At 35.3% G+C, this 11,021-nt stretch overlaps 1 protein-coding gene across 1 annotated transcript; it reads left to right on the top strand.

The window, feature by feature from the left end:
• The first annotated feature begins 1,588 nt into the window (after positions 1-1,588).
• On the top strand, positions 1,589-10,408 carry LOC102513581 (programmed cell death protein 5-like). The gene is made up of 2 exons (XM_032485437.1): positions 1,589-1,606; positions 9,716-10,408. The coding sequence occupies exons 1-2, from the start codon at positions 1,589-1,591 to the stop codon at positions 10,265-10,267; spliced, it is 570 nt and encodes a 189-aa protein (XP_032341328.1). The 3' UTR covers positions 10,268-10,408.
• The last annotated feature ends 613 nt before the right edge of the window (positions 10,409-11,021 follow it).

Raw genomic sequence — 11,021 nt, 5'->3', positions numbered from 1 at the left:
ATTTTACATGTGTTTCTATAAACACAAAGCATTTTCTTCTCATTTAAGGATGACACTATTTGGGTCCTTTGACTGAAAGACTGGGTGTGAATTTGAACTATTGGTTCTATTCCTTCGATAACCACTCACCTCGGATTCTGGTCATTTTACTTCTTAGTATTTGCATTAGTAAGCACTATTTCTTTCCACACTAAGGAAGAGCACTAAGGAGTCACCAGGGACTTAAAGTGCAGCCAAGAAGAGTCAACTTGGAAAAATATAATCAAATACTTCTGGGGAGAAATAATTCCTGCAGATATTTGCTGGAAGATGTAAACTATCCATCTGGACTGGGTAATGCCTCAGGATGACTAAGGAGAGTTTCATCTTTCAAGCTGTGAGAACTGTATTGTGCACTTCAGAATAGCCCTTTGCTGGCTTCATGTAAGAAGAGTTAGGGGCTCTAATGAAAATGAATAGCTTCTACTTTAATTTAGGGTTGACATCACTTTGTGGTGATGTTTAATGCAAGCGGGCTTTGTCTTATGGACATGTGACTTTTGAATGACCCCATCCCCATCACTGGAGGCTTCCTGCCCTTCTGGATGCTTGCCAAAATGTCCCCTGGCCATTGCAGTGGCTGTCACCAAGAAGAACCCACTCAGTCCCTTGCAGGTTCAATACATCTATAGCCCTATGGTAGGCAAAGCATTAAAAGCTCAGAAGATTCAAGGGTTAATCTTAGAATGCAAAGGGGCAGAAGTGTACACTCTGTAGACAAAAGGAAGCTCTACCACTAACATTTTATATTCCCTGTGCGAAGTCATCCATTATGGAAACCGTCTGGTAACACAGCAATATTTTATTAATAAAAGTACCAAAAATAATATCATTGTTTTCTTCTGACTGTGAAAGCAACAAATTTACCTTTTTAAATGACAATTGCATAAAGATAACCAAATAATTAGGCAAGTATCTATAATTCTACCAAATAGAAGTCACCACTCAATATTTTGGTGAACATCTGTCCCGATTTTATATTTGTGTATATATATATATATACACATACATGTTCCAAACGGGATTATAAAGCATAAATACTGTGTTTAATATTGTCATTTAATATATTATGGACATGTTTCCATACCAAACACAAATAAAGAAGATGCAACTACATTACCATTTTTTAAAGCTGCTTAGAATTCCTGCTCAGGAATGCACCATGATTAATAAATCGCCCTATTGTCTGACTTGCAGACTGTTCTCAGTGTTTCACTAATACATACAGCATTGTGATTAACATAATTACACATATATTTTGGAAATTTTTCTGATCATTTATTTCTAAGGGATAAATTATGGGAATGGAATTACTAAACAGTATGAGAGTAGAAAAATGATTTTAATTTCCATTGCTGAATTTCCCATCCCCCAAAATACCATAACAATTTACTCTCCAGATAGAGCTTAAATTCTGGGTTGAAAGCAAGTAATTGACATTTTGGGGGAATACAATTCACTCCCAATCTGGAAGCTGGCCATATAAATTGTTGTTTAAAATTGTGTTATTTGAGCTGCTTTCTGATTTGTTCTCTCAAGGATCAAGGACATGGAGGAGGAGGAGCTAGTAGGGGAGGCATTTTTTTTTTCTTTTTTTAAGATTTAAACCAAAAAGGAGTTTCCATTTGTATGAATTTGTATAAGATTGCTTCTGAGCAAGATTTAACAAAAGATCTCAAAACCTTTGCTTAAAAATGTCTTTTCTCACATGCCAAGGAGAAAAAGTACTTATTCTTCTATGGCACTATCTGACAAGTGGCTCTCAAAGGAGTAACACTTCACTGTGATTTTAGGGTAAAAGGAAGATTCCTCTAAAATTGTCTGACTCTACATTTTAACTGCCAGTCTTGAATAGGCTGTCATTTTTAGAGATAGTTGGAGATATTTAACCAAAGGCAAAATCAAAAATTTCATCCAAAATTAAATTGAATCAAGATATTAAGCAAAAAAAAAAAAAAAAAAAAAAAGCCTTCTGGGTATATATACCAAGCAAATGAGATTGTTTTAGCACTTTAGCAGTTCTCATTGATACAGTTTTGATAATATTAACAAGATAATGGGAAATGTGACATTCCATTGTTTCATTGCAAAGCTATGAAGTATTCTATCATGCATTTTAGAGTATAGCGTTTCACAGAGATCCAGTCAAGGGCAAGCCAACAAGAGAAGGCTACGTTTGCTCTCTCAGGATACAGGAGGAGGAAGGAGCAGGCTGAGTGGTGAGGGCCCTGAAAGGACAGACAGATCAGGAAAAGCAAGCAGAACTAAGCACACAGGAAGCCAGGCTGTAGGACATTTTGCCTGGAGGTCTCATAGAAAACCGGAGGCTCAAGAGTGTTTGATGCAGTGCCAGGAACAGGAAGAAAAAAAATCTCACCACCACCCAATCTGCCATTTGCATGAGATGAGGACAAACAGCCTCCAGAAGACCAAAGTAGGTACTCGGGGACTGGGGAGAACCACATTCTTAAGAATCATAAGAAAACACTGCTTCTTGTTGAAGCTCTACTTAATGTTTAGAGCCATGAGGAATTTGTTTGGAAAAGGAAAAACAAAAAAAAGAAAAGTAACCCTACTGTTGGAAAAAGGGATACTAAACCAACAGTTCTATGGACTCTGGACTGTGAAAATAGCCCTAGAAATAGCGTTTCATTTGCTTTCGACAATGGAACATTCAACATAGCATAAAGCATAATGCGATCATGTGACTTAACATAACGTTAACACAACAGAGAACCGAAATTCCTGTGTTTGCCAAATCGAGACTCTCATTTGGTAAAATTCTTCAAAACTGAACCAAAATAAAATCTTCAGCCCATACACAAATTTGGCTCCACAGTCTGACAACTCCTTACCCTCCCTGGATCTATTTTTCCCACCTATAGAAGTAGGGAAGTAGATGTCTAAGGAACCTTCTGGCTCCACAGTTGTCTAATGCTGTAATTCTTAGAATTATTCAAATAAAGTAAAATTAGAAACTTTTTCTTTTCCACACAGAATTACTTTAAGCCCCGTGAAAGGAAACATGTTCCCCCGAAAGCTTCTGGAACTAGACTCAGTCCCAGCTGCATCCCCCGCCCCTCAGACTCAGCCACCAGCCCTTGCCAAAGCTGCAGAAAGTGGCCAAGTTCCAAGGGGCTCTTTCCCTTCTAGCACAGGAGGAAGAATACTCAAGAGCATCTGGAAAGTCTGGTTAATGTTGCAGTCACTTCCCAGCGTCTCGTGCTGCTTCCTCACAGCAGCTAATGATAGCAACAGAATAAGCTGCCAAGGAATTTCCCCCATCACATCCTCAGCTTCACCTGCTCTGATGGTGTGACTGGGAAATGTTTGCTTCAGGACTTAAGTGGCAGGTGGCAGGCGGCAATGCTGTTTACCACATACACATCTTTTAATGGCTAAAAACTGTTTTTTAATGCTTAAGCTGAATCCAGGAAGAAATGTTCAACACTAACACTTCTTTAAGAAATCAGCACATTCTTGTTAAGCAGTTGAATTGTAAGTGCGCCATCTAGTCTACAACCACGTGCTTAGCGATCTGTAGCATTTAGTCAAGCCAATCTCTTATAATCTTTATGTAAACCATCGAAGAGCTCCATTTTGCTGAAAATTAAAAGCCATTGACTTCCAAATGATTCAGTCATCATGTAGCTGAAGGACTCAAAAAGTAAGACATTGGAGTGTTTGAGAAACACATTTTACTGATTTGGAAAGAAGTTAGACCAACACTCTCCCAAAAGTGATTTAAAGGGACTTTAAATCTATCCAGGAAAATGAAGGGGAGGCCTAGGTTCAATCCAGAAAGTGTTTCCTACTGATTTTCTCACTATTTCTGCAAAGCTGGCTATTAACACATAAAGTCATTTCTCAGCAAGGTTGGAAAGTAGGAAATATTTTAATGTGTCCCTTCACTATGCTTCTTTCACTCCTTATCCTCCCACGACATAGCTTATGTCCTCGTATTTGTATGAAACATAAGGAATAATTTTATCAATTCAATCACAGAAAAGAAAAATGAGATGCAAGTGTTTCACTGCTCCTTGTCTCTCACTATGGGAAAATAATAATAACCAAAGGGAAGCGGGGCAAGTGGTAGAATGGTAGCCATCAGCCAATCAAAAGCAGAGATCTGGAGAGAAGTGGACACTCTCAAGAGTCTACCAATAATAATCATGTAAGTAACAGCTTACCTCTACTAAGTTTAAAGTGTTCTTGTTTATCATGTCAATAATGTTTTCTTTTCACCACCTTACTAGAAAAAACAGGTGTTATTGACAGAAGTAACTTTAAAACCTTAAAGTAATAGGAGAAAATATTTGCAAATGATATGACTGATAAAGGCTGAATATCCAAAATATGTGAACAACTCATACAACTTAACATCAAAAAAGAAAACAAACAATCCAATTGAAAATGGGCAGAAGACCTGATAGACATTTTTTCAAAGAAAACATACAGACGGCCAACAGGCACATGAAAAGATACTCAATGTCCTTAATCATGAGAGAAATGCAAATTAAAACCACAGTGACTTCCTTCGTGGATGTTTTATTGTTCTCAGCATATAGGTTTTTCACGTCCATGGTCAGGTCTATTCCTAAGTAGTTCTTGATGCAAATTTAAAAGGGATTGTTTTTTACTTACCCTATCGGATATTTTATTGTTAGTGTACAGAAATGCAACAGATTTCTGTATGGTAATCTTGTATCCTGCTACCTTGCTAAATTTGTTTATCATTTCTAGTAGATTTTATGTGGAGCCTTTAGCGTTTTCTATATACAGTATCATGTCGTCTGTATATAATGACAACTTTACCTCTTCCTTTCCAATTTGAATCCCTTTTCTTTCTTTTTCTTATTTGATTGCTGTGGCTTGGACTCCTAATATTATGTTGAATGGAAGTGGTGAGAGTGAGTATCTTTGTCTTGTTCCAGATTTTAATGGGAAGGCTTTCAGCTTTTCACCATTGAGTACTATGTTGGCTGTGGGTTTGTCATGAATTGCTTTTATTATGTTGAAATATGTTTCCTCCTACCCATTTTGGTAAGAGTTTTTATTATGAATGGAAGTTGGGTTTTATCAGATGACTTTTCTGCATCTATTGAGATGATCCTGTGATTTTTGTCTTTTCTTTTGCTGATGTGGTACATCACATTGATTGATTTGCATTTGTTGAACCATTCTTGTGACCCTGAGATTAATCTAACTTGATTATGATGTATGAAACTTTCTATGTGTTATTGGACTCAGTTTACTAATAATTTTGTTGAGAATTTCTGCATCTATATTCATCAAAGATAATGGTCTGTAATTTTCTTTTTTGGCAGTATCTGTCTGGCTTTGGTGTCAGGGAAATGGTGGCTTTATAGAATGAGTTTGGGAGTGTTCCCTCCTCTTCAGTCTCTGAAAGAGTTTGAAAAGGATTGGTATAAGCTCTGCATGTTTGGTAGAATTCCCCAGTGAAGACTGGACTTTTGTTTGCAGGGAGGTTTTTGTTTGTTTGTTTGTTTTTTTAACTGATTCTACTTCATGTCTAGTGATCAGTATGTTAAAATTATCTATTTTTTATTCAGTTTTGGTGGGCTGTGTGTTTCTAGAAACTTGTCTGTTTCTTATAGGTTGTCCAACTTGTTGGCATATAATTGTTCATGGTATTCTCTTACTTTTTTTGTGTTTCTGCAGTATCAGTTGTTACTTCTTCTCTTTTATTTCTTATTTTGTTTATTTGGGTCCTCTCTCTTTTTGTCTTAGTGAGCCTGGCCAGAGGTTTGTTGATTATGTTTACCCTTTCAAATAACCAACTCTTGGTTTTATTGACTTTTTTCCTATTGTTTTTAAAACTCTATTTTATTTATTTCCTTTTTGATCTTTATTATTTCCTTCCTTCTTCTGACTTTAGGTTTTGTTTGTTGTTATTTTTCTAATTATTTTAGGTGGTAGGTTAGGTTGTTTGAGATTTTTCTTGTTTTTTTTGTTTGTTTGTTTTGTTTTTTGAGGAAACCCTGTATCACTATGAACATCCCTCTAAGGACCGCTCTTGCTGCATCCCATGGGTTTTGTATGGTTGCGTTTTCATTGTCATTTGTTTCAAGGTATTTTTTTTTTAATTTCATCATTGTTTAAGATGGTTCAAAGAATTGGAGAGATATCCCATGCTCTTGGATTAGAAGAAATAATAATGTTAAAATGGCCGTACTACCCAAAGCAATCTACAGATTTAATGTACTCCCTGTTACCCAGTATGTTTTTCACAGAACTAGAACCAATAATACTAAAATTTACATGAAACCATAAAAGACCCCAAATTGCCAAAGCAATCTTGAGGAAGAAGAATAAAGCTGGATGCATAAACCTCCCAGACTTCAGACAATACTACAAAGCTACAGTAATCAAAACAGTGTGATATCAGCACAAAAACAGACATATGGATCAATGGAACAGAGTGAAGAGGCCAGAAATAAACCCACATACTTATGGCCAATTAATATTCCACAAAAGAGGCAAGAACATACAATGGAGAAAAGACAGATACCATAGCAAGTGGTGTTGGGAAACCTGGACAGCCACATGTAAACCAATGAAGTTAGAACACTCCCTCATAACATACATGAAAATAAACTCAAAGTGGCCTAAAGACTTAAATATAAGACATGACACCATAAAACTCCTAGAAGAGAACATAGGCAAAACATTCTATGAAATAAATTGCAGCAAGGTTTTCTTAGGTCAGTATCCCAAGGCAATAGAAATAAAAGCAAAAATAAACAAATAGGATTACATCAAACTTATAAGCTTCTTCACAGCAAAGGAAACTGTAAACAGAACAAAAAGACAACTTTTATGGAGTGGGAGAAAATATTTGCAAACAATGAGACTGACAAGGGCTTAATTTCCAGAATATACAAACAGCTCATAAAATTAACAACAACAACAACAACAACAGCAACAACAAAACCCAATCAAAAAGTAGGCAAAAAACCTAAATAGACATTTTTCCAAAGAAGACATACAGATGGCCAACAGGCACACAAAAACATTCTCAACTTCGCTAATTACTAGAGAAATGCAAATCAAAACTACAGTAAGATATCACCTCACACCTGTCAGAATGGTTATCATCAAAGAGAACACAAATAACAAATGTTGGTGAAAATGTGAAGAAAACATAACACTAATTAACTTTTGGTGGAAATGTAAATTGGAGCAGCCACTGTGGAAAACAGTATGGAGGTTTCTCAAAAATGCTAAAAATATAACCACCATATGACCCAGCAATTACACTCCTGGGTATATATCCAAAAAAAATAGACACACTAATTTGAAAAGATGCATGCACCCAATGTTCATAGCATCATTAATTACAATTGCCAAGATATGGAAGCAACCTAAATGTCCATAAACAAAAAATGGATAAAGAAGATATTGTGGAATATCTTCCACACAATGGAATACTACTCAGCCTTAAAAAGAATGAAATTTTGTCATCTGTAATGAAATGAGTCAGATAGAGGAAGACAAATACTGTGTAATACCACTTACATGTGGAATCTAAAAAAATAAAACAAATAAGTGAATATAACAGAAATATAAAAAATATAAAAAATATAAAAAAGAAACAGACCCACAGATATAGAGAACAAAGTAGTGGTTACCAGTGGGGAGAAGGAAGGGGGAGAGGGACAAGATAGGGATAGGGGATTTAGAGATACAAACTATTATGTATAAAATAAATAAGCTACTACAAGGATATATTGTACAATATAGCAAATGTAGTCAATATTTTATAATAACCATAAATGGAGTATAACATTTAAAAATTGTGAATCACTATGTTGTACATCTGTAACATATAATATTGTACATCAACTATATCTGAATAAAAATAAAAATAAATAAAGACTTTTAAAGAACCTGAAAGTAATTATTTAACTGCTAATGTTCAAAAAGTTTTGACTGTAGTGGATCTTAGAGCAAAAACATTAAAAAGAAAAAGAGAAATTTGAGTTCACCCACTATACCTACCATCTAGGGTCATTGGGAAATCTACTGAGTTTAGTAAATTTCCTTAAAACTCCAAAAAGATGATGAAGTATGAAGAATGTTGTGATAATTAAATTACATTAGTCATCTATTTGACTCATACAAGAATTTGTTTTTCTCAAAAGTTTTAATTGAATGTAGCAACCGAAAGTATTTTAGTACAAGATTTTCAGAATGAAAATCTTCTTTCAAGGAAACAATTGCCAAGTACTTCACTATTAAGCTGGTGTGAAGTTTGATCTCCATAAAGGGGCAAATGAACAATAGAAATGCACACAACTGCCAAGCACTTGTTAGAGTTTATTCTCTAAGGGAAATAGTTAATTACACTATTAAGGAGTAGATCCAGTTTTTGTTATTTATAGTTTTCTTTGGATCATTGTCTTTCATAATTATTCTTAAATCTCTTATGGAGCTCTTAATGATTTTTAGTGCACTGAATCTGGAGGAAAATAAAATAGTAAGTACTTAAAGAAACATAGAAAATACCAAATGCCACAATTTTCTTCCATGTGTTTTATCCAATTGCAATAACATTTATACAAACCTTTGCCCCTTGCCAGCATTCCTGAATGTATTTTTTTCAAGCAGTGCTTTTACCACTTACAATCTGTATAATAATGTGTCTATCTTAGAGGTACGTTGTTTTCATTTTGCTTTTTTAAAAAATTATTAAAACTTACAAAATTTATTTTTATAAATTGGTAGTGTTTTCTCATTGACTCCTATCATCGTATTAGAGATGCTTACTCACAGCGGGACAGAAAGAACCCTTGACCTAAGACACATAAAATATTTTAGATCAAGAAACGCCTTTCCTTAAGAATGTGGGAAACCATATGATTTTATAGGAAAACAAAATAATTTTTCTCAGCCATTAGCATTTTAATTCCAATGCTCTACAGCAATTCAGCTCAATATTGGAAATTTTAATGCTTGCCAAGGATGTTTGGGAAAGGAAAGACTCTTTTTAAACAAAATAGAGTAATCTTTAGAATTAAAGAAAATCTCCTTGTATGGTTTCCAAAAATTATCTTTTTTTTTTTTAACTTTCTGGTCTCCTTCCATGCAGCTTTACTACAGATGGTGAGGCCACAGGGAAAACACAGGCTTTGGTTTTGCATTTGCCAAAGAGATAACCCCAAGTTAAAGTTGCTCTGCCTTTTCTGCTTCATTACCCAAAGTGCTCTTGTTTTGACCCTAGAGTTAATTTATAAGACCATAAGAGACGAAAAAGAGAGGTTTTTTTTTTTAATCCATGGAACTGAAATACAGAGGAAGATGGAATCAGCATGGTTGGTGGAAAGAACTATCTAACCATTAATTCACACATCTAACATCTAGCTAGCACAACTACCAGAAGATTACTAAAACAATATGGTCATCCTGGCATAAGTTATTTTAAGTGTATATATTGAATCATTTACTGTATAAATCACATCCCTGATTGCAATTTTAATAAAAAAAAAAAAGGGCATATTTGTCATGAAGAAATTCACTTACTTATTAAAGGAATTTGATCTATACTGAACATGATTATTCTAATTATTTTTCATTCCCAAAAGCAATTCTAAATCAGCACAAATTCTGGATGAATTAGTTCCGTCATGAAAAACAAAAACACTAATTGAAAAAGATACATGCGTCTGCCCGAGTTCCCGCGGAGTGGGCCGGAGTGGGCCGGAGTGTGCCCGCGGCTGCTCGTCCTGGACGGCGGTACCATGGCGGAGGAGGACCTCGGGGCGCTGAGGAAGCAGAGGAAGCAGAGGAAGCAGAGGAAGCAGAGGAAGCAGAGGAAGCAGAGGAAGCAGAGGCTGGCCGAACAAGCAGAGGCTGGCCGAACAAGCAGAGGCTGGCCGAGATGCAGGCGAAGCACGGGCATCCTGGCGATACAGCACAACAGGAGGCAAAGCACAGGGAAGCAGAAATGAGAAACAGTATCTTAGCCCAAGTTCTGGATCAATCAGTCGGAGCCCGCTTAAGTAACTTAGCATTTGTAAAGCCTGAGAAAACTAAAGCAGTAAAGAATTACCCTATACAGATGGCACGATACGGACAAAGTGAGAAGGTATCAGAACCAGGTTTAATAGAAATCCTCGAAAAAGTAAGCCAACAAACAGAAAAGAAAACAACAGTTAAATTCAACAGAAGAAAAGTAATGGACTGTGATGAAGATGATTATTATTGAATTTACAATGTTTACAGACTGGAACTTGATAGAACAATTCTAGGACAGATAATACTCGGCAGAAGTTAAGATCTGGTTGAGTGTTTACTTTGTTTATTGTCTGTATACCTTTTAAAAATAAACTTATTATGCAAAATAAAACAAAAAAAGAAAAGAAAAAGACACGTGCACCACAGTGTTCATAGCAGCATTATTTACAGTAGCCAAGATATAGAAGCAAACTAAGTGTCCATAAACATATGAACGTATAAAGCAGATGTGGTATACATGCATTGGAATACTACTCACCTATGAAAAAGAATTAAATTTTGCCATTTGTAGCAACATGAGTGGAAATGGAGAGTATTCTTAGTGAAATAAGTCAGAGAAAGTGAAACACTGTATGATATCACTTACGTGTGGAATCTTAAAAATACAGCAAACAAGTGAATATAACAAAAAAGAAGCAGACTCAGAGATATAAGGAATGAAGAAGTGGTTACTAGTGGGGAGAAGAAAGGCAGGAGGGGCAAGATAGGGGTAAGGGATTAAGAGGTACAAGCTATTATGTATAAAATAAGCTATAAGAATATATTATACAACACTGAGAATATAGGCAATATAATAACTATAAATGAAGTGTAACCTTTAAAAATTATAAATCACTATTTTGCACATACATCTGTAACTTACATAGTATTGTACATCAACCATATCTCAATAAAAACTGAATGTTAAAAAAAGCAATTCAAAAAAAAAAAACAAGAACAATTTA

Source organism: Camelus ferus, chromosome 8 (genome assembly GCF_009834535.1).
Source record: "Camelus ferus isolate YT-003-E chromosome 8, BCGSAC_Cfer_1.0, whole genome shotgun sequence".
Taxonomy (NCBI): Eukaryota; Metazoa; Chordata; class Mammalia; order Artiodactyla; family Camelidae; genus Camelus; species Camelus ferus.
Note: the sequence above shows the minus strand (reverse complement) of the source record. Positions and strands in the feature narration are given on the sequence as shown.